Source organism: Elaeis guineensis, chromosome 6 (assembly GCF_000442705.2).
Source record: "Elaeis guineensis isolate ETL-2024a chromosome 6, EG11, whole genome shotgun sequence".
In the NCBI taxonomy this organism is placed as follows: domain Eukaryota; kingdom Viridiplantae; phylum Streptophyta; class Magnoliopsida; order Arecales; family Arecaceae; genus Elaeis; species Elaeis guineensis.
The window spans coordinates 11,108,229-11,132,737 of record NC_025998.2 but is presented as its reverse complement, the minus strand read 5'-3'; the positions used below and the strand labels follow the sequence as shown (position 1 = coordinate 11,132,737).

General features: G+C 38.5%; 2 protein-coding genes and 1 long non-coding RNA gene across 3 annotated transcripts; all 3 read left to right on the top strand.

Moving 5' to 3' along the window:
- The first annotated feature begins 7,117 nt into the window (after positions 1 to 7,117).
- On the top strand, positions 7,118 to 9,146 carry LOC140858672 (uncharacterized). Its single transcript, XM_073259981.1, is given in 2 exon segments — positions 7,118 to 7,414; positions 7,417 to 9,146. Coding segments are annotated over 2 exon segments (1,680 nt in total). The 5' UTR covers positions 7,118 to 7,254; the 3' UTR covers positions 8,937 to 9,146.
- Positions 9,147 to 14,438: 5,292 nt separating this feature from the next.
- On the top strand, positions 14,439 to 17,555 carry LOC140858674 (uncharacterized). Its single transcript, XR_012142248.1, has 3 exons — positions 14,439 to 16,670; positions 16,834 to 16,988; positions 17,256 to 17,555. It is a non-coding gene; the product is annotated as an uncharacterized lncRNA (long non-coding RNA).
- A 3,021-nt stretch (positions 17,556 to 20,576) lies between these two features.
- LOC140858671 (basic leucine zipper 61-like) lies at positions 20,577 to 23,658 on the top strand. The gene is made up of 4 exons (XM_073259980.1): positions 20,577 to 21,459; positions 21,566 to 21,656; positions 21,824 to 21,950; positions 23,229 to 23,658. The coding sequence occupies exons 1-4, from the start codon at positions 20,951 to 20,953 to the stop codon at positions 23,354 to 23,356; spliced, it is 855 nt and encodes a 284-aa protein (XP_073116081.1). The 5' UTR covers positions 20,577 to 20,950; the 3' UTR covers positions 23,357 to 23,658.
- The last annotated feature ends 851 nt before the right edge of the window (positions 23,659 to 24,509 follow it).

The window sequence follows — 24,509 nt, the reverse complement described above, 5'->3', positions numbered from 1 at the left end:
TGATCATGCTTCATGAAGGAGTATTCTCGGTGCAAGTAGGAATACTCATATCTCATCCAAAATAGGTCCGATTCGAATCCGATTCGAAGCTGGTTTGAAATAATTTCGAAAGGCTGTCAATCTCAAACTCTTTTGAACTTTTGTACTAATTCTAACTTGAATTTTGGATCCATTTAAGTTCAATTAATTTAGATCTAATCTGAAATTAATTAGTACTTAAATTCAATCTTTCATATGTTCCATAAATTATAGATTAGAAACTGTTCATTCTGGAGATCGAACCTGAACCTCATGTGTAGTGCTAGATAAACATAGTCAATTCTTCAATACCGTTTGACCCATAACTTAATTCTCAATTAAGTTAGCTTATATATTCAATCAAGTCAAGTACTTTCAAATTAGACATATAAACATAGGTCAATTCTTTCATACTTTGTCTGACTTATGTGTGTGACTTTATAGGTTCAAACACTAAGCCGGTAGCACAGGAATCAATTCCTGTACTAATCGAGATACCATCTAGCAATAGTTTTCGATATTCAGATAGGTTGAATTATCGTAAAAGAATATTTCAGAATCCATACACATGATTATTGCGTAATTCATCCTTTTGACTTTGGATGCTCTAGGATGGTCTCAGATTAACTGTCAACCGAGGTTGCTTCATCCGCATTGTATTTCAACCTTTCAAATCCATCTCATGGATTACTCTGGTCAAGGCTTTACTAAATTAAAATATAGTGATACATCAACTCCAATAATCTGGAAAGGTCAATCCCATCTTGATCCACACACAGAATTCGCAAGTACTTGACTGTACCCAATAGCCTTTCGTCACTGCATTAGAAATTCAGGTAGTTTGACACCCAAGCACAGTGAGTTGCTTGTAAGTCACTATGGTGATATCAAGTCTGAAGGACACTTATAGCCATGTGTTTCGCGAGCAGCTCTTGACAGCAGAATGCTCAGCAGGTGAGTCACTTATTCAGTGATGATGTACCCCTACATCTCACCTGTATGCCATACCAGTATCACTACACTTCTTGATTAAGAAGACAACCAACTCATATGGTACATAATGACCTCCACTCGATAAACGTCATTGTCCCATAATGACGTATCATTTAGTCACGAACATGTTTAAGAACTATACGATAAATCTTCATTTTATCGTATACTCATAGTTCTAGGGACTTCATCACAGTACAAGAGTTCAAGGAAGATGTCACTTTGTGATGAAAAAATCAGAATAACTATTATTCAATTGATCAATTATTCATATACAAGGATGAACTCAATCATCACATGATTGATTTTAGGACATAATTTTCAACACGAATCCATTTGGACAGGTCTGAACTATGAGGTGGCTGCAAGGTAAGAAGGCTGCAAACTAGGAGTAATTTTTTTTTTAAAAATAAAATAAAAACTTAAAAATTATACTTAAATTGGAGACCAACAAAGTAAATAAGGGAAAGAGGACAAGAAGAAGGCTCAGATCTGCCATCAGAAAATAAGGCATTGCAACTTCCTCTGCCCCTTTAACCATGAGATGGCTGCAAGTGGTTGTCTGCAATGTAACAGACTGTCCAAACTTGTCCTGTAACTACAATAACAAGGACAAAAATTCATCATCTCCATCTCTCTCTAGACTCTTTAGATGCATCTCGCACAGGCAGTCATCATAGCCTCTTTATGAATAAAGCACTACAGATTTTAGATTGGATGCGGGCCGATAGTATCGGGCCCACTCTCAGGTCGAGCTCAGACCGGGCCTAGGCCCAGCCAAAGATATACCCGAGCCTAATCCAAAATTCAAATGAATTTTGTAATTAGGTCCAAGCACGGTCTGAACTATTTCAAGCCTAGTCCGAAGTTCGACCCAAATTCGAATCGGCCTTGCCGTCGAAGACAGTAGGGCTACTCTCGTTAGAGAGCTTTCTGGAGTGGTTCTATCTCTTGAGATTAATATTAATTTTAATAATATTATTAAAATTAATAATTTTATTAATAATATTAATAAAATTATTATTAATTTAAATTAATTAAATATTATTAATTCAAAACCAACTTAACTAAATTTAATTAAATATTATTAGTTTAATTTAAATATTAAATCTAATTTAACTAAATCTTATAAATATTAATTTAAAAATATTAAAAAATATAAAACAACGGTATTTGGTGACCGCTATGGAGCCGTCGCCACCACCGTCCCTAATACTCATTAAATTCAAGGAGACGACGCTGCAGCATGGAGGCGGTGCTATGCGGCAGGAGACGGTGCTGCGTGACAGGAGAAGGGGGGAGGAAAGAGGAAGGCAAGGGGAAGAAGGGGGAAGATGGGTCGGGGGCTCAGGGAGACGGCTAGAGGGAGGCAGGACAGGGGCTCGGGGAGGCCTAGGGGCTCGACGAGGCGGTCGGAGGGAGGTGGGCCAGGGGCTCGGGAAAGCCAGATCCGACGGCTGGAGAAAGTGGGGGACCGGAGGCAGTCGGAGGGTGATAGGCCGGGGGCTCGGGGAGGCAGCCCGGGACTCGGAGAGACGGGAGGCGGCTGGGGCCTCGGAGAGGCGGTCGAGGTTTTTGGGAAGTAGGATCTGACGGTGGGAGAAAAAGAGGGACTGGAGGCGGGGGAAAGAGAGGGGTGGCGGCAGTGGGATGAGCGAAAATAAAAAGTCAGAAACCGACAGGAGGATTTTAGGGTTAGTATTAGTGACGGTTAAATTACGTTGCTAATATCTAGCACCGTTACTGCCATTGCCGATAATATTTTTAGCGATGGCGTACGAATCCGCCGTCAAAATCCATCAGTAAAAAGCTTATTAGAGACGACAAAATGGCTGTCAATAATATTGTCGCTAATACTTATTATTAGCGACAATAAAATTATCATTGTTAATATCCGTTGTTAATATCTTAATTTTTTGTAATGTTTATTGAGGCTCCAACTATTCTGGCTATTCAACAAATATCATTGGAGGAATTGTGGGCAAGTGGTTACCCACGTCGATCTCCCTCAGCTATGTACCGCATAATATCACTGTTTCTTCTTTTGTATAAACGTGTATTTTCAAATTATTCAAAGTATTCAGCTAGAAGTTCCAAATGTATTATATGTTGCCATGGACATAGGCCACCATGATATGTTGAGCTGGAGATGTTTCAGGTTACTTCTCTCTCTTCTTCTTCTTCTATTTTTTTTTTTCCTCTTTTGAATGGGTTTCAGGTTACTTTTGTTGATGAGTTAAAATCTTAGGTTAACAGAGAGATTTTTTTAGATCAGTGATTTTTGAACAGGGAGTTGAGTGTTGAATGGATTCAGTTTTTAATCTAATTTCAGTTTAATTACGAGTCATAGCTAGTTTCTGTTTAGTAATAAGTACTGTAACACATCGCATAAAATGCTCGACTTTATAATAAAGGGGATTGCCCGGCATATGTTTATAGCTTACTACTACTTTTCATTCTGAATTTAACTTGTATCAAAGAGCTCTTTTTTCAGCTGTTGACGCATGTATCATGGATTAAAGAAATCTTGTTAGCATGCTAAAATTTTCACTTTGAATTCAAGATTTCAGTTATGGAAGGACAAAAAGTAAACTACTTTGTTTTTCAGTGAATACCGACTACATGATACCCTTCAGGATTCTTGGATGGTGCAAGCCTTAGAAATGGAATATCAGACACCAAGGCTTTACTTGCCAATCTTCTTCTTCTTCTTCTTTGTGTGTGTGTGTGTGTGTTTATTGATTGGCGCATAAATTTCTTGCACATTGAAGCAATCTTTTCTTCAAGGAATAGGTAACATATATTGAAAAGTATGAGGAAGTTAATATACAAAGTCAAAGGCTGATCGAAGGATGGAAATGTGTCGGCTGACGTGGAAGGGGTTTGGAGATTTTTATTTCTCAGGCTTTCACATCTGTCTGAGTAATGGCCGGTTGGTTGGTCTATCTGTCTACCTATGTCTCTTCAAGCACATAATTCACCAAGATCCACATCTTCATTTTTTATTTTTATTTATTTATTTATTTATTTATTTTATTTTTTATGAAAAGGATGCATACATCTTAACTCTTTGCATAGAAGTACTTGCGTGGAAGAAATTGGACCACGGCAATGGGGAATGTCAAGTTTCCTGAGTCTTGTGGCTGCCTTATAAGCATATTTTTGACATCAAGGGAGGTCAGGGTTGTCTGAAATAGTCCCTCTAGCATGTAGACTGCCTAGGGAAAGCCGTGTTGACAATTACATGCACATAGGATAAAATTTTAGAGGTCTTCTCTTCAAACTAAAGAGGATAGAGGAGGAAACATCCCTTCAATAAGAAGGTGACACAGCCACAGAGAGACACAGAGAAAGAGAGAGAGAGGGGGGGGGGGGGAGAGAGAGAGAGCTGTGTTCTGTTTTCCTCTGGCCAATCTAAGGAATGATACTTCTCTAAGGATGAGCGATTTGACGGATGATAGGTGGTCCAGCCATCCACATGCATTGATTTGGACTCTGGTAGCGGCGTTGCATTTCCTTGTATTGGGGTGATAAATTTTTGTAGTGTTGTAGGCGAGACCAAGTTACGGATAGCGACGCAAATGCTTGAGGGAGGGACCAGGTCGGGGTTACCCGACTCGCTGGAACTTTATGTGGGCCTGGGCGTAGCCCCCGCCCAACCTCAGCCTCTGTTTCCAACCAGAGTCAACCTGGCCTCACCCAAGCTTCTTTTGTATTTTGATCTATGGATAATTGTACTATTTTGCCTGATTTAATCAAATTAGGACATGGGTTTGGGATGGGTGATTTGGAAATATATCCCCAGGCCAATTAAAATATCGGTATAATTCGTTAGTTTGTAATCTTCATTCAATCACAATTCAAATTCCAAAGTTTATACTATAGGCAATCCTAGTAAATTGGTAATTAATCAATAGCTTTAATCTAATCATGATTAAAATTTACAATGCCATAGAATGTATGTCTTATCATATACAATTGATTATCCATATATACTATATATCTACTTTATTATTTATGTAATATAATATATATCATGGATACTATTGGGCCGGGCCAATATTAGGAGAGGTTAGGACCGATCTAGCCTTAGCCCAAAATAGCTTTACAATCCATAATATTGATTAGGCCTGACCCATTGGGCCCAACTCGCTACTTCCAGCAGCTTTACCAACTGAACGATGCATAATGAGAAATACTTTGTGCACCATAGGTGGTATAGAAAATCCGACGTGGAGTGTACTATCTTGTCCGATTGATCTACATAGTCACTGCTTTTCAAAATGCATTTAATACTTGCAGATCAATTTTTTCATTTAAAAATTTTGTATAATAAAGATATCTCTGTTTTTTGAAAAAAATTATGACATCTTGTGGTATATTATGGCTCAGGATATCATAATATGGAAGGGATATTTTTGTCCAACAATTTTTCAATGCGTATTTAATGCTTACGGTTTTACTTTTTCATTTAAAAATTTTGAATGACGAAAATATCTCTGCTTTTTAAAAAAAAAATTATGATATTATGTGCATATTATGATATCTTGTAGATAAAAATTATGATTTTCTAAATGCATGATATTATAATTTTATCAAAGAACAGAGATAGTTTCGTTATTTAAAATTTTTAAATGAAAAAATCGATCAGCAGGTATTAAATGCGTGTTGGAAAGTGATGATTATGTGGATCAATCAGATAAGACGACACGCTTTATGTCAGATTTTCTACACTGCCTGTAGTGTACAAAAAATTTACCATGTATAATTATCTAACAAACCATTGAAGGTCCAGTAGCATCTTATTATTTCTACGTGATAGCCAATAATCGGATGGAAGCACGATGCACAAATAAGATGAGCCTGAACTAATTCAAACACCAACTTCTTAGGCATATGAAATAGTGGGCGGTATAATTTTCAATTGGACCAAATTCACGGCTAAATTGGTGGAGCAAGGCAACACATGGTGAATCATGTATATTGCATTAATTTCCAATTTGTTCTTTTTTGTGTACGCTGCTCTATGGTTGGACTAATCTACCAATTGAGCGATGGACCTGATCCAAACAATAATCACTACCGTGCAGGGACCGGTTGCCAACGTAGCCAGAGCTTTTTGTGCGATATATTCCCGTTTTCGGGAATTCTACTTCTCTAGAGTACAAGCTCTAGAACATTCTTACAAGTTTAGTACATGGCAAAGAAAAAACTCCAGTATATAGCAAATTTTAACGGACAGGCAGACTCGATTGTTCATAGTTTTATTTAAGATTAATATTAAACAAATCCAATTAGTTAATACTTTTATTTATAGTTAATCATCTCGATGTATGGGACAGAGGTCGATGGTGCATTGCCGAATTATCGAACGCTTGGTGGCATATAATTTTGATAAAATTATATATAATTTTACAACAAATAATTAAATTATAATATTTATTTTATTATTTTTATAAATAATATTATATTATATATAATATATTATTATTTAAAAAAATAATTTAATTATGTAAAAGAAAATAGTTACGTGATTACGTATAATCTTGAAATCCTGTAATTTTACAATAAGATAAAATTAAAATTAAAATATTTTTATCAAAATAAATTAAAATAAATTATGAATAATTTTAATTGATAAAATAAAAAAAATATAATAAATAATATTATAAAAAATGATTGATCCAAAATTAAATTATTCATCTAAAAAATAAATAATAATCAACAAACAAAAATAGGGATATTTTAAATAAATTAATTTATATTTTATATAATTTAAATTATATATAAATATTATAATATAAATTTTTTTATAATTTTATAATAATATTATTATATAAATTAAGTATTATAATATAAATTTTTTATAATTTTATTAGATAATCATATTTTCTCTGTAAGCAGGTTACCATACTAATACGACGGATTACCGTCTGGTTCCTCTCTTTCGAGTTGTAGCCTAACACCAATTTCGGGACACCCAAGTTCATACCCGCCCACAAAACAGGAGGCGACCACCGAGCCTGGGGCCCAGGAGTCAACGATAAGACGCGAATTCGGGAGTTATCAGAAGCACTTTTCTTTTCCCCCGTACCGTTCCCAAGGAGAGGCAATTCAAAATGCGACGACGAAGCGGGCTTCTTCCTCCTCTCCACCCACCAGAAAAAACCCTCCGCTCCGCCCACATCACCCTTCCGTAGAAACCCCTTCATCTCCCATGCTCTGAAGGAATACAACCCTAATCTCATGGCCTCCTCTTCCGCTCCTTTCATTCAAATCCTCGATTCCCCAGCAGAAACCTTCGCCAAGCGCAAGAAAGATCCCGCCTCCGTCCAAGAAAAGCTCGCCCTCCTCGCCCAAAACCTCCGTCCCGTCCCCTTCTCCCCCTCCAAACCCCTCGCCGCTCTCTCCCCCACGAGCCCCTCCTCCGCGCCCTCGGCCTCTGGGACTTCGCCCGCCTCCCCCTCGACCGCGCCATCCGCTCCGACCTCCTCTCCCTCCTCATCGCCCACTACGACCCCCTCACCCACCGCAGCCTCGTCCGTAACTCCCGCGTCGCGCTCGGCCGCGCCGCCTTTGCCCGTGCCCTCGCCCTCCCCGTAGAGAAAGAAAAAGGGGCCAATGCCGATCGCTTCTTGGGCAAGGCGGCCGTCGCGACCGTCATGGATTTCATGATGAATTGGATGGTCTTTCTCGATGATGCTTGCGTTCTCCCACCGGAGGTTGTCGCGGCGACTCGGCTGGTGATGGAGGGGCGGCCGCAGAAGGTGGACTGGGCTGGGTTGGTGTGGGCCATGGCGGAGAGGGAGATATTGGATGCCCCGACGGCCGGGTGGTGCTACTATGCCTCGCACCTGCAGTGTTTGATGAAGCGCCAGCGGCCACAGCTGTTCGAAGAAGACGGCGAGCCAGAGATGGACATGGAGTTGGAGCCATCAATTAACGTCGATCTAGTTGAGGATGAAGATGGTGCTGGCAATGGCGGACCAGAGTTGGGTCTGGAGAATTGTGGTCTCAGGTCAAGTTTGAGGCTCTGCAGGGATGTGGACGCTGGGAATGGTGTCAAAGAAGAGCCTTTGGATTTGGAAATGAAGGATGTGGGTGTGGAGTGCGAGAATTTGAGCAAAGGAGGAGAATTTTTAGCTATGAGGACTGCTCATGTACATAAGAAAGTGACGTTGGACAATGGACCAAGTGGGGTTTTCTTGTTGGGGAATAGCTGTATGAGGGGGGCTGGTGAGGCTAATTATGATGATGGTGTCAGTGATGATGATGCTCGTGTGTTTGATTGTATCAATTGGCAGAAAAGGATGTGGAGTAATAGGTCCTGTGAACACACACAAACAGCCATTGATGCTTACATGGAAGAAGCTCAGAACTGCATGGTTAAGGCTAAGACGATGTATTTAAAGAAGAAGCAGGAATGCATGAAGGCCCAATTGGAGCTGCAGCACCTGCATCAGATGCTGCAGCAAAAGGACCGGATCATCTGGTCATTGGAGAAGAAGCGAGAAGAGGAGATGAAGAAGAGGAAGCTGGAGGCTTGCCAGTTTGACTATGAGCTCAGGGTAATTGGGCATTTAGTTCATGATTATAACAAGGCTTTGAAGGACACACGCAGTGCATTTGCTGAGTACAGAAAACGGTTTCCAGAGGGTGACAAGCCTCTTTACGAGGATGCTTGTGGAACTGGTGGTGCTGTTGTTAGTGCTAGGGAGCTGGAAGTGCAGAGTATGAAGAAAGAGGTGGAAACGCACCATGTGGCTGCAAAGATGATCAATGATTTTCAAAAAGACTGGTTTGCGAAGCTTGGTAGATATGCTAAGTGGGCTACCAACTTGGCCACAAGGTTGGTAAAACTTAATGGAGAAACTAAGATTCTTCGGGAAATGTTTGCAACCCAGGATCCAGAAATTATGATTCAGTAAGTCTTTAAGATGCTTGCAAAATGTGACTGGTACGTAGGATCCTTGTTTTCTTTATCATGATAAGTAGATGGAGATTTAAGCGATGTTGCAACAATTTTCATATTGAGAAGAATATTTTAATGCTGTATATGAAAAATGTTTTATGGTTTGGACCTCAGCTGATGTATAAATTTGCTGTAGATAGTTATAACAAGATTGTTGTTTATGAATCATGCAAAAATTTGACTTTCTTGCATATCATGGTGTGCATATGTTTTTAGGAGATCCTCTATTTAACATGCAATGCAAATAACGTGTTCATGATTTTTTTTCCTGGGAATATTGTGCCAAGATATGTGGAAACATGATTTCTTTTTGCTAATAAAAGGGCTGCTGTGTTCCCTTTTAAGTGCGCAAGACTGTTGCTCTTCAACCTATATTTGGAAAATATTCCAGTTGTTCTATTTGTGGTTTGGATAGTAAAAAATTGGTCTAGGAACTGCCATCATAACATTTATTTTAAAGAGCACATCTTTTTTGATTAAATATTCATTATGTACTTGTTTACTGGTCAAGAGGAGAATTTTTGTTGCTGATTGTTACACCCATTATGCATCAGTGGTCTCATTTGCTGGAGTAGTCATTTTCCAACTCACAAGTCACTAATGTAGAGAGAATTGACTATATAGCCTCCTTTCCATTTGATCAAGTTAGAAGTAGTTCTCTGTGTACACCCATTTTCCTGCATGAAATCTCAATATTGGCATTCCGTTAGACCTTTAAATTAAATCTTGCATATAATGTTGGATGTGAAATAAAAAACTCTTTATACATTTTGGTCATGCCCTTCTAAGTTGAAACATCTGGACATTAACATAAATGACAAGCCCAATCCCATCTATCTTGGGACGCCTTAAAGTTTATGCTTTATTCTTGGTTTCTGTCTGATGGGTGGTTATCTAATATAGGGAGTAATTTGAGTGTCTCCCATATCTCTCTCTCTATCTCTCTCTCTCAAATTTTTGTCCAATTGATTGATGTTACCATTATCAAGAATGGTTCCAATATAACTTGCTCATGTTATAACAATGTTACATACTTTTCTCAGTTTACCAATAATTTGTCTCATCACTAGGCTTCCTTTCATCATATGTTATAATAGTCTATACAAGTGCGTACTAAGTGTATCAGACTGTATTTGTGCCAAACATTACATATCGGGAGTGTACCGAGTATCGGTAATGCTGAACTGATCCCCATACCGGGTGTATTGACACTGTACCAAGATGGTAATCATCCAATACCGAAATTGCAAATCTTGCTTCCTTTAGTATGTACGTATATGTATATTTAGTAACTTTACCCCTTCTAGCTATACCACACATCCACCTTGACAATCTCATACATTTTATGCTTGTGCGATGCTCATGCATTTTTTTTACACACCTAAAACTTGAAACCATATGGCAAACATCATGCATTGTACTTTTATCAATCTATATTAAATATATAGAGAAATGCATGGAAGCTTACCTTGAATTGCTTTGCCCTACAAGCTCATGTTATAAAAGTTGTCTCCATCATTGGAGGAGAAGCTACAATAGACTTCTTCTATGTCTTCACACCTCAAAACTGGGGGTTCCATATGGAGATCCAAAGAGACCAAAGAGAACTAGAGAAGAGAAGAGGTGCTTTTGGTGATTCACTGTATGTGTTGGCTGTTCTTAAGAGCATCTATTTATGGCATGGAATGACAGCTACTAGTATGACCCAAACTCCTCTCACTATTCTATACAATTTAGGAGCTGATTTGGACATTCATTAGGGGTGCACATTGCCTGGGTTGGGCTAGGCCATTGGTGATCTTGGACCCCACTTGAGTTACTAGACACTTGACGCGAGCTTAGCCCAAAAAGTTATAAGGAAGCTCACGTTGACATCAAGCCAGCGAAAGCTAGTAACAAATCAAAATTCAAAGAAAGAACATTCTCACTCCCCTCCTCTATAATCATGTTTATAATTCCAAATCTGTAACAGTAATTTATGTACAACCATTAATTAAAAGAATTTTTTTTTCTTAAACAACCAGCATTTCTACTTATATAATAGATAATCTTTAGTAGTATATTGTTACTATGTTTATGTAATATATATGCGGAATATTTATGTACATGCTATATAAGAATCAGACTAGACTGGGTTGGGCTATCAGACTCATGAATCTCAGGCACAAGTTCTGCCTGCCTTTTTAGATCAGGCCAAAATTTTGTGTTCTGATCTCAGTTCAATCTATAGAAACATGCACAACCTTCTTATAATGAGAGATGGGTCGAGCGAGCCATGGGATGACCCGACCCAATGTTCATTCCTAACATTGATCCACTTGGTTTGAATCTGGTTCTGACCTGAAGTCTAACACTATACAATAGGATGAATAAAAGAAATTAAAGTTTGGCCTTTTGTTTGTAAATTAAACTTGCATTAATGTCTTGATACATATTCCTAGAAAGAGTGCATTTTCATACCTGCATTTGGTCTGACAGTTATCTGAAATTTTAATTTCTCGAGTTTTCATATTCTGGTATAGCGTTTAGTTCTTTCTTAATATCATGAATAACATTAGCAGGCAAAACAAAATCTCCTGCTGTAATCAACAAGTTCTGCGTCTTTAAAATTTATGATAGAGCTCTGCTAAATTAATCTGGAAAACAGTATTATATGTTCGCACTAGAAAGACTTTACAATAAAACAAACATAAATAATTAATGCAGTATAATAAATTTATATGTTGAATTGAGATTTCTATTAACTTGCATAATTGCTTGAAAGTGCATGTTAATGAAGATATTTACAAAATTGATTTCGTAAAGAAGGTACTCTTATGGGGAAAGATACATGGATTGAACTGTATGTTGATAAAACCAAAACTTGTATATCCTATATGTTTTAGTCACTACTGATAAAAATAAATAAAGTAAAGGTGAATGTACTATAATTGCAAAGGAGTATATCTTTGTTAAATATCCATCATAAAGTAAAAGGATAAACACGGCAATCTTTTCCTTTTTATGGGTGCTGGGCACATGTGGGCTCTAGGAAACGTAAAGGAATTAAAGGATAGAGGTGTCATGCTTGCAAGCTGGCTGCAGGAGGCCAGATTCCAAGCCTTAGGCATTATATACAGTACCTGATATATGTCCATGTTGAAAAGAATCATGCAACTGATAGGTCTTTTGCTCCATATTGTGTCCAAGGAGAAAGTTATTGGACAGATTAGATAGTGAGAGGGAGTAAAACAATTCTGTAAAGTGACGACACTTGTAGGCAAATATAGAGGAACACATCTAATTTTACTGTGGGATTTAGCAAGAAGGAAAGATTGGAACCAACAGAATGTTAAAGCAACATGTGAATATTTTCTATCTAAAATTATTGATGCATGTAAGTAGAGATCTAAACACCTGATCCATCTTAAAGATATGATTGTTTAGATTCAGTAAACAACCACTAACTTGAAAGATAAAGTTGTACCTACTTGATGAATCTGTGAAAAGGATCATTAATAGAAAAAGGCCAGTTGTAGATTTGGTACGAAGGCTTTGCAATGTGAAGATGATGGCATCTATGCTCTTTAACAAGGCAAATATCTCATCATATTGAGACATGCATTTTGTTTCAGTGTCTTTGATTTATTCCTTTTACTCCTTTGTAGTAACCTTTGCTTGATCTTGGAAAATATGTTTCGTTTGTCAGTTGCATGAACATGTGGAAGATGATTGCCGATGGCAGATGAGTACCATTAGAGTGTCTTATGTGTTGCAACCATTGAGATGCATGTAAAAGGTAGTTGACCAAACTTCAGAGTTTCTCACAAAATGAGCTAAACTTTAAAGATGATGGTGCTAGAATAAGTTGACCTATCACAAGAAGGCATGCCGCTAGCATTTTATGGTGTATCATGGCAAAGTTGAAGTTGGGCTTGCCCTCATTGTCACACTCCTCTGCTTAGAAACCAGAGGTTCTGAGTTTGACTCTTTGGTGGTGCATCCCAAAAAAATCTTGACTTGGGTAATTAAAGTACAAATGAGATTCCTTCCCTTCTATGAGAGAAATTAGTATTCTAGGAGGCTTGTGAGAACAAATATGAGAGGCAAGAACAAGCCTATCTATTTATGTTTTCTTTGGTGAGACTGCATTTTGCCAATTTTATCCTGGTAATCAGCACCGTTTTCAATATGATATACCAGCATATGAACTTTTGATGGTAGAAAAAAAAGTAATTGTAGAAGTCAATTTCATGCCATACAACTTAATATTTGTATTTTTCTATACAAACTGTAAAGTAATTTAACAACTATTATCCATATATAGATTTTTCTTCCTGGCGGGCATATTTAAGAATACAATCAACAAGAATCCATGCCAAATCTGAATTTAAAAGAAGTTACTTTTTTTTTTTCCAGCTTATTCACACTTGATAAACACTACCGAGTTTGGTGTATCAAGATCTCTCTCTCTCTCTCACTCGCTCTCAAAATGCTTTCGGCAAGATCGGACCATTTTTGTAATTTCAAGGAAATTACTCTTAAGATCTTGCTTCATTTTCACTACTGGTAGCAAGAAGTCCAGTAGAGGATTATCAGATAAAGGTAACTGAGATGAATTTTGTGTACTCTTTTAACAGGTAAACTAGTTTTGACTGGATTGTACTTGGGATACTGTTGAACAAGGGTCTGGGAATATGTCGAGGCTGTTTTTTTCTCTTCATCTTTTTCCATATACTCAAAAATGTTATAACCCTACCCATGGCGGTGGCTGGAATGCATCTGTCTGACTTCCCAAGTTTCAGCTGTACCTCTAGCTAGCGCAAAGCAAACATCTTAACCTTTCATGTTTCAGCTTTTGTTATTCATGCATGGAATATATGAGAATGGTATATGACTTTCGAGCCGAGTTTAAATCTCCTATTTACATAGATAGCCATGGTGACTGAGGCCTCCAAAATGGAATTCAGTTTGTCAAAGTTTCTTGGGTTGAGCTTTAACTTGCACAAACTCCACACTTATCTTTGATGGTCCAGCTGCCAGACTGCCATGTGAATATGTTCTGCTTAAATTTATATTTATCCCCCCACTTACAGGTTATGATTTTTTGGTGTTGCTATGAATTAGGTTGGCCACAGAAGCAACATTTTGCTATTTACATTATATGTTGCACTATAGCTTGTCATTGGAGGGTATAGTGTAGGCATTGGTTTTTCCAGACACTATGTTTATGACAATCTTTTGATATGGAACTTGTACCTATTTGCATGCAAAAAGCCACTGAAACTAGCATACAACGTACATATGAGCTGGAATTTTCCCCTCACCTTCTTTTATTGTTTTTCTGTTGATGTTCAGTATTTTTTTAATGTAATTGTGCACTTGATATATGATTGATTTTCGACTGATTCATAAAGACTTTGATAAGTTGAGTTCAAGGCAATCTAACAATTATGAAGCTTGAGACAGAAGAATGAAGTTAATGCACGATTAAGCATGCATGTGTTTGAGTATATTAATCTTTTCAAGCCAGGCACAAGTTAGACACATTATTTACAAAAGAAAAATAATTCTTATGTATATAGTGTACATGGAAAAGTACTAAATATTATCTGTTCAAAGTTCAAACACATGAAATATAGGGCTTGTGCTTCAGTTCAGCTTTATGTCCTTTACTGTTGCCTTCAGATGAATGCAGTTCGTTTTGCCTTTCGCCCTTTTGTCTCAAATTTTATGGGCCTATTGAACCTTGGAGTGTGGCTTCCTTGTTTCATGTGAACTGGATGACCTATATGGTATGTCTTCATACCCACCAATTGCCTTCTAAGCTTCTTGTCGAGCCTTTCCATGTGAACATGATTTCATTCATGACTTCAGCACCAAACATAAATGTTAACACCACTTTGAGAGTGATCAGGCCGACCAATATTTGTGGTACATTGACCTGATGAATTGACTTGCTCCATGGCATCATTGTTTACAAATACTGTGAAGCATATTGACCATCCTCTGAGTTTGAAGTCTAACTTTCCTGCATTTAGAGTGAATTGAATTATATAAATTAGTTTCAGTTCATCTAACTTTATTATATGATTTGAGAGACATCGTTTTTTTAGCCAACTCTGTTAGGCCAGTTTCAGATAATTTGTTTGCTTAGAAAGTACGGCCCTAAACCGAGTGGAATGAAGGAAAAGGATTCATGTAGCCAGCCCCAATTAGTTTGGGATTGAGGCTTAGTTGAGTTGAGTTGAATCAATTAGATAGTTCTATTTTCGCCATCCTATTGAATGCTGTTTTCCAGACTATGGTAATGGAGCTGCAATACTTTTTCAAATTTGCTGCACATTCTCTCTCATTGAAAGCACCGAAGAAACTGCTGTGCCTCCTGGACATGAAAATGGCCATCAATTGAATTAATTTGTGTATTTAGATAAACTGATATTCCATTATCCCAATTTCTTGTCTCTCTGTTCTTGTTTTTGATGGACCACTTGTATTAGTCAATGTCAAGTTTCTTTTTCACAATTTCTTCTGTCATTAAAGTATGCTATTTTCACATATCTCATAAAACATGTAACCATATTCAGATATCCGTCCATGCCAACTTCAATGGAACATAAGTTCATGGTGAGAAGATTTTTACCAATTAAATTCTACCATTTGTTTTTTGAGAAAGTGCCTCATCCTGCTCTATGATGATACACTGTTTTGTTTTAACAGGATAATCAAACTGTCATGCTCTGGAATATTCAGTTTGTCACAGACTCAAATGGTCTCCTTAAGGAAAAAAAACCCCAAAAGCTACCTAAATGTTCTTCGATTAGATGATTTAATTCCTGTTTTTATTTGAAGTGTTTCCTGGGTTAGGACTTAAGCTCTAATGTCTTTCTTGCCAATCCAATGATATGGCTACATTTTCAACTTATACCCATTAGTCGCTAGCAGTCAGTAGCTCATCAGTGCTAATCAGAGAATTAGCGGGTGACAAGCAGGGAACAAGTAGAACAGCAGATATATGGATGCTACAAAGTATGGACCCATGGCAATTCAAAAGAGGTCACTAGTGGATTCAGTAGGGATATGTCAAGCTTGATTGTCCAGGTAGCACTTGGGGCATCTGGATAAAAATAGAAGCATTGCAGGGACACACATACGATAATGTGACACCTCTAATCGCAATAAGATCAACTTACAAGCATCTTGTTCCTGACTTTAAAAAATTTGCATTTTGACAGGTCATTGAACAATGTTTGATGTGAGTTTTTATTTATGCTGTTGACCTCACCATTTCATTTTCTTTTTAATATCTTTTGCTTTTTACTCCCTTGAATTTATGGCTGTCATAGATCGTCTATGTAAATTTCTGCCCTTCGTTGTCTATTACTTCTCTCTTTGCATAGCTTTTACTAACCATGTGCATACTTTATTTTTTTTTTTTTTTGTGGTTAAGAAGCTTCCTAGCTTGACTTTGTTCACTATAATATGTAAAGTAAATGGAATGATTAATGATGCCTAATCACATGCTATGAACTTAGCACTACACGCAGATCTGATGGCTGTCTTTTGGACCAACCTGCTTCTGCACACTGTGCCACTGGGGAGGTTCAGATTTTGTGAACAGCTGGAGTGAGTGGTGACAATCCATAGCATATGCTGAAGAAACCCAGAACCCACAGTTGTAATCTAGTTGCAAGCTGTCACTAGTGTTGTGGTACCGCCCCTTTCAAGTAGAGCATTTTTGCATGACTATAATACTGCATTTTGTGGAGGAGCAGTAGGCTTATGTTCATTTTGCCCTAATCTAGAGGAAGCTTTTGTCCTTGTGGAATATATCCCTGATGAGATATCTTACCACATGATTATATGAACTGCAGTTATATGGTTGACAGGAAAGGCACGGCATTTTATGGAATAATGCATTATAGATTTGCTAAGAATGGATGGCCGGAATAAATCATTTAGCAAGGGATTAGTTGCTCTACTGATTTCTACAGATACTCCATATAAACCCTGACGTCCACATGGAAAGGTATGTCAGATTGCAGGAATAACTTTTCATGTCCTCCTGCTGGTCTCCTCTTTTCTTTTCAGATCACCAACCTTTTCAACTTTCTTTTCCACAAACTTGATGTCAGAAAGGAACGAAACTTTCAATCTTATTGGCATACCATAGTCAATTTTCCAAGTTTTCCATGTTATTTTTACGACATAAATGATCTTTAACTCTCTCGGTTATCACCTTTTTTCTCCCATTCTCCTCTTTCCGACATACCAAGACAATCTGTTATATTTCCAGGTCAATGAGCTGGTGGTGTTGATAGTGAGGTATCCATGTACCCATGCATGTGAAACGCCATTACGCAACCTGGTTGGCTTCATCCTAGTGGGGATTAATCAAAGAAAGTGATGTGATGCAACGGTGTTCCATAAAATTGGTTGCACAGGTAAATGTCACGGGGACCGCAATGGGGTGTCTGACACCACCATGTTCATGGTGCTCGGAAGTTGGAATGGAACCCAGGTTTCAATAGTATCAGCATCCTACTGTAACAGTCCCCCCGGGTCATTAGCAGTTGGATGAATTTTACAGCAGTTATTCTCCTGGTACAACTTGTGATTGATTCATTTTTAGGAGTGAATATAACAGCTTTTGCAAGCATTGTTGCAAGCTCTTACAAGAGGAAAATGGATACAAGAGAACTGCAAAATAGTCCGGTTGTTTGAAAAGAGAACACTGTTCATAGATTATAACATTATTTTTTGGTCAATACTTTGTAACTATCTATTAATGTTAGTAGGAAACTTTTTATCATGTAAACAGTGGTAATGCCATCTATCTATAACCTAACGGGAGCATCTGAGCGGCTTTAATGACCATTATTATTTGATAAAGGCTGTTATTTTAGACAGTAACTCAAAGTTTGGCAGGCTGAGGTTGATTTCAGTGGGATTTGAGAAGAGACCTGGCAGTAGAATAAATGCGTTATCGGCTGTACGTTCAAGCACAGTGAGTGGGGGGCTGTGCACCCTCGTGTACATGTCTCCCCTTCTGCTTCCACGTGATATGATCTTCCTTTTAGTGTAGCCGTCCCCACATGTCACATTTGCTTTCCATTGTGCTGTTCCGCTTCTAAAATTTCCCTTCTTTTTGCATGCATGGTGGGGTTCCAGCTTAGAATTGTGTGTGGGAAATTTCCACATCCTGCATTAGCTCTTAATTGGGCACGGTGGGATGGGGTACAGGCATCTTGGGACATATTGTGAGCCTCATGTTCTTACCTTACCGTATGGTCGAAATCTTAAATCATTGCCATCTTATCTTTTCTAGTACAATTGATGGCCACTTGATCTGTTTCATTCTTATGTATGTACATACATGCGTGCGTGTGTATATGTACATATGTATGTATACATGTATGTATGTTAGGGGAGTGGGTTTGGTTGGTTGAAATAAATACAAAATTGTTGTCAGTAGAGGTCAAATTTATGCCAAGTAGGGTTAGAACATGTCTAATGCACAGTGTTATACGCAGGAATTTACTGGAGGAAGAAGTGGGGACCTTTATGGTCTTGAGAAGAGATGAATGATGGAGGGCACAAGTTTCTTTTTCAAAAATTTAGTATCGCGAAATAATTTTCTAAATAAAGAAACCTTTAATAGCCATTGAAATGTGAAAATATAGAGGTGGATGGATGGAGAGTCACTTAGATTTTTCATTTACATGTTATATTGATTTTGACTTGGGAGATGGTAAAATTGCAAAGGAAAGTAATTTGGAAGAATGTTAAAACCAGTGAGAACATCTTTTTTCTGAAAAAAAAGGGGAACTTCATGAAAGGAGAATGAACCAAAGGCCATTTTCTCTTTAACTAATAAAATACAAACACTTCATTTGTGATGCTTTCAGGGGAGATTGTGGGATCTCTATCAAACATGATCCATGATCTTTACAAGGTCAGCCCTTGCAAAGTTCTTCTGCATGCTTGTGGATAGTGTTATGTCTTCACGCTCAAGCATGATTCCACGCATAGATGGAATTTCTATGAGAGAATAAAGAAACTATAGGGAATGTCTATGCATAAACTTCTGTACTTCTGTAGAAATATGGCAGGGATGCCATTGTGAGAGTTCCAATCCTTTATTTCTTCCACATGAAGAGGGATACCAACCAGCTGGTAATACTGATCGGCATAAGCTCTTATACTTGAGTTGGTATGACAGCCTTGTTTCTTTACACTATGTTTCCCATCCTTGTTTCCTAGACCATGCTACGGTATTCATGTAAGCAAGCAAAGGTACATTTACAAAGGATATGTTCACTGATCTAATTCTACTTTGATCTTCCGGATAGTGCTTCCAATTCTGTTCATACTACCTAACATGCCCCAAAAACTCTCTTAACCTCTACCAAAGTGAGTTGCAAGCAATGAATCCTCCACTTGTAGAGCAAAAATTGTTAAACCTTTCCTGGCCAGCGAGACGGTCCGAAACTGCCAAGAAGCCTCAGAGGAGAGCTAGAAAGATTATTGGGAGAAAAGAAGAGGAATATAATACAAAAGGAAAGAGGGAAAAGGAAGGTAGGAGAGGAGGCATAAAGTCTGCATTTGAGAGCATAGGTTGGTGGCAAAGCAGGGAGAGGGCGTGCAAATAGTGCACATGGGAAGGCATGATTCGAATCCCCCCCCCCCCTCTCTCTCTCTCTCTCCCTCCCTCGCCCACCACCCTTCACCTTTTAAACAGCTAGCTCATTTCCCATTCTTAAAATTCCCACCGCTCATCCATCCATCCATCCATTATTTCCATCAACCGTTAGAAGATTTACGGCAAGAGGAATCTCGGTTCCATGTGCATCCTTGCATCTAAATTGTATATTGCCATCACATGCATTTAGCTTTTATTGCCCAAGGATGTGTGGATATATGCAGTTGCAGTTTAGCTAAGCCAAGCTGTATCTTAGGGTTAGCTCTCGTTACGCCACAAAGATATTATAGAATGGACTTGTGCTTTGGATTTTTTTTTTTTATTGATCTCTTGTTGTCTCAATCTACATTATACTTCTCCTTAGGTTCATAATAAATTAACCAACATTGTGGTAGCTAATGAGACAATGTCTAATTAAAACGACAACGCAAACTTGATAATGACGTATAAAAAAAAATTAGAAACGTTTTTTCCAGAAGCATTTGGGTCACATATATATGTTCACCTATTATGAGCAATCCTTTTGACCAGTGATGAATCATTTGTGTAAATAAGTTTCCATCCCTTCCATGCATTAAAATGTTATTTGAAATCTTCTGAACTTACGATATTGAGAAGGGTCAGTGGAAAATTAGTTGTCACATGTATTGTTCCATGAACTGACTTAATTTGCTTGCAACCTCAAGCTCATTCTACTAGCTAGTTGAACCATGTTTGGAGCTTGGATCCAAAACCCAGTTCATGTCAAGCCAACCTTGTTAGCCAGCCAGCCGATCTACTTCCAAACATAAACAACCCTACTACATGGACAGTCAGAGGATGCACATATCCTCCTTTCAGTGCCATGAAAGACAGTAGCAACCAGACCCATCTACATAAAGCCCACAGCCTCTCTCTCTCTCTCTCTCTCTCTCTCTCTCTCTCCAGCTGTTGCTAGCTGTCTCCTCTTCCCTTGTCATGTGACCCCCTCTTCTCCTCCTCCACATCTTCAACCCCACCTACAACATAAGAAAATTTAACTGCCACCCCCCACTACATCAACAACAGCAACAACAAACAAAGAAACACAGAGGGGGAGAGAGAGAGAGAGGAAACAACACCAGGAACACAAATCAATGAGTGTCATTTGAATTTGAATTGAAAGAGAAGATCTCTACAGTCCCATTTCTTATCCATTGGGCTCCAATCAAACAACAAGGCTCTTATATCAAGGCAGCATTGCTTGGCCGGTCTCGGACCAAGCTCTTTTTTAGAGAGAGAGAGAGAGAGAGAGAGAGAGAGAGAGAGCTATGGCTCAGCTCCCTCCCAAGATCCCCACCACCATGCCCCCAACCTGGCCCAACTTCGGCCACCAACGTCCACCCTCCTCCATCCCAACCCCCTCGCCGCCACCTCCTGGCTTCCAGCCCTCATGGGTCGACGAATTCCTCGACTTCTCCTCCACCAAGCGCAGCTCCCACCGCCGCTCCGCCAGCGACTCCATCACCTTCGTCGAGGCCGCGGCCACAGCCGCCGCCGCCGCCGAATTCGATCGCCTCGACGACGACCAGCTCATGTCCATGTTTCCCGACGACGTCCCGCCCCCTTCATCCTCCTCCGCCGGTGCTGCGCTCGCCGTCTCGTCTTCCAACCCCTCCACGCCGTCCGACCACAACAGCATCCACGATGACAAGCCCACCGCAATGATCGAGTCGGCTGAAGAGGCGCAGAGTGCTTGCAAGGCCGAGCCGCTGGCGCCAGCACAGGCTCAACCGGCCGCAGGGCCCGAGCTCATAGTGGACCCCAAGAGAGTCAAGAGGTGAGAGGCCAATTGCCACCATTTTATCACAATCTGGCTCAATTTTTTACTCCAGAATTAATGGCCTCAGCCATTAATCATCCGATAAAGGTTTGGATTTGAGCAGAATATTAGCTAATCGGCAGTCGGCGCAGAGGTCGCGAGTGAGGAAGCTGCAGTACATCTCGGAGCTGGAGCGCAGTGTGACGACGTTGCAGGTAGCCATGCTGTTGAATTTTCCATATTTATGATGGATTTCTGACAGGAAATTAGGTTTTATGGGATAATGCAACAGTGTTAACAGATAAAAAGAGTTTTCATAATTTGGCCAACATTCTCTACTGATTTGGTTGGTTATGTTTGTCCTTTGGATGTTGAAACGAAGACCGAGGTGTCGGCCTTGTCGCCTCGGGTCGCATTCCTCGATCACCAGCGCTCCATTCTTACAGTGGGAAACAGCCATCTCAAGCAGCGGATTGCAGCCTTGGCGCAGGACAAAATTTTTAAAGATGGTGAGTTCCCTCGATTGATGTCACTAGAATTTGATCAAGTTTTCCGATACCTAAACTATTTTTGAATTTTTTTCCCGTAAATTTTGCTTAACATTAGAGCATTTCCTACAGAGTCCATAATATTTCTTTCCCAAAGAAGTGGGCAAGCGAAGTAACCATAGCAATCTTGTAATACGTGACAGATAAAGTATAAATTACAATCAATGTGGATATTTTCCCCCAATTCCCTTCCAGGTGTCCAGTTAACTCACTAAATTCGTCGCATATAGTAGTTGCCCAAAATTGTCCAAGTCACTAAACAAAGTACTCTGGATGTTCATCATCCTTTCATTTCCTGAATGATTTTTAAGATTATTAATGACTAAAAAATTATTTGAAATTATTTTATAGTCATAATTTGCGATGATTCACAATTATGCATGATTAATGTATGAGAAAATGATTTGAAATTTTTCCAAATAATTGATGTTATTTGTCAGTAGAGCTGCTATTTTGGTTGGTGCCATTCGACGCTTGTAATTCTTGCATGTAATCATGCATGGACCTTAACAATAATCATTAGTCTCATAAATTTATTTAGCAATGGAACAAATTTTTCTTCCCCCACAAATTCTCAAATCTTCTTTTATACTGAACTAGTTGGAACACCAACTCTCAAAACGACTATACGGTTAAGCCCACCCTTTTGCAGTTTAGAACATAATTTATCTAGTATTGTGCCTCTTCTTAATAAAATTTTGATGAGGCCCAAGCTTCCTCCATGCACCTCAAGGAAATAATATTATGCCTTTGACTAGCACAAGAAATTATTAAAAAAGAAAGGAAAAAAAAAAAAAGAATGCGCCTTTATGTCTAAATGTATGATGTATCATCTAAACCTCAGATCGACACCATTCACAATAATCTATAATTTCTAACCTAGCTGTGAATTATCGCAAAAAAAAATTTGCGCTGATATAATTTGTGGTTAAAATTATATAAAATGTTTAAACTATGGCCCAACATGTTTTGCTCCCGTGGAACATTTTATGGATTTTCAATCGGATGGTACGCTAGTCGTTCGCATTTGGAGCTAACAAAATCACTAATTATCTAATATTAAATCTATGAGCAATACATAATGCGATAACAAGAACTACACTTCTTGTAACAAAACTAAATCTATTAAACAATCACAATGAGCAGTTAAAAATATGCATTTCAGAACCTGATAGCTTGATAATTACTAGTAGAGCTCCAGTAATGGATTTGGGTTGTGGTTTTTTTGTAAAATGGCAGCCCACCAAGAGGCATTAAAGAAGGAGATCGAGAGGCTAAGGCAAGTATACCACCAGCAGAATCTTAGAAAAATGTCTGCTCCCACCTCCAATCCCACCATGCGCACAGAAAAAGAGCTGGCTAGCTGATACATGAATGGCTCGGGAGAAAATGCTCCAGAGGTGAACAAAATTTGCTTCTTAGGGGTTGAGGTGATGTTGTTAATTAAGTGGGAGAAATTGTGGTTACAGCGGTGATGAATGTGTTCTTTGTGTATTTCATTTTTGTTTGTTACCTTTCCTTATTAAAAAAAAATATACTAATTTCCAGATGGTGGTTGTGGGAGTGCAGTAGTCCAAGGTTTGGTAAATTGGGGTGCATGAAAGGGTCTGTCATGGGGCACCCTGTTTACTATTTTGTTGAGTGTTTTTCCTTCTCTCAAATGAAAAATATTCCCTGCATTTTTTTTTATTTTTTTATTTGAAATAAAAAGTATCATAAAGAGAGGTCCATCCTATTACTACTCTCGTACAAGCATACTTAACTACAAAATTTTGATAGAATTTGATGCACCAGTGCTATCATCGCATCCCTCTTAATTGCATTTTATTTTTTCTTGAAAACTGGGGCTTGCAATTTCTCAAAAAAAAAGTGAGGTGCAAACGGCATGGACCATCTATTGTTTAAACATTCAACGTCTAATTAAATTCTTCCTTGCTCGGTAGATTGCCAACGAGTTGGAGAATGTACTAATTTATTGACATATCTTTGTCTCTACCTGTTCCGTATATACACTAAGTAGATGTTTGGATGGTGGAAGATGTTATCAGTCTGAAAAGATCTTCATAGCTGGTTCTTTTTTTAACTCCCCAGAGATCATTTCTACTTTATAAAAATAAGATCAAGTATCTAAAAAATTAAATTAGTTATTCTGAAACATAGGGGTAAGCTGTGTTCATCAATCATCATCATCTCTTTAAACTAAATTGCATCCCAAGTAAGTTTTAAAATAGAATCCTCACCATGAAGATCTTATCAGGCCTATGAGATCTCCTGGAATCCAAGCGAAAACCCAACTTGATTCAAGTGGAACATAAAGAAATGCAGAGGTATTGTAAAACCAAAAACGAAATGCAGAGGGGCTGCCAATCTTGAGATAAATTACTATGACAAATATATGGTTGTTTTTTTTGTTGGGGCCTCTTCTGGTAAAAAAATGGTGTCTGGTAGCACCCCATTCAGGTTGCTTCACTTGCACATGCACACACATGCGAACAAAAACTCATTGACAAATATATGGTC

Excerpts from the sequence above, each read along its gene's own strand:
- LOC140858671 (XM_073259980.1), top strand. The coding sequence starts at position 20,951 with ATGGCTCAGCTCCCTCCCAAGATCCCCACCACCATGCCCCCAACCTGG. Across the intron at positions 21,460-21,565 it reads GACCCCAAGAGAGTCAAGAG|AATATTAGCTAATCGGCAGT; the intron begins GTGAGAGGCCAA and ends GGATTTGAGCAG. Across the intron at positions 21,951-23,228 it reads GGACAAAATTTTTAAAGATG|CCCACCAAGAGGCATTAAAG; the intron begins GTGAGTTCCCTC and ends GTAAAATGGCAG.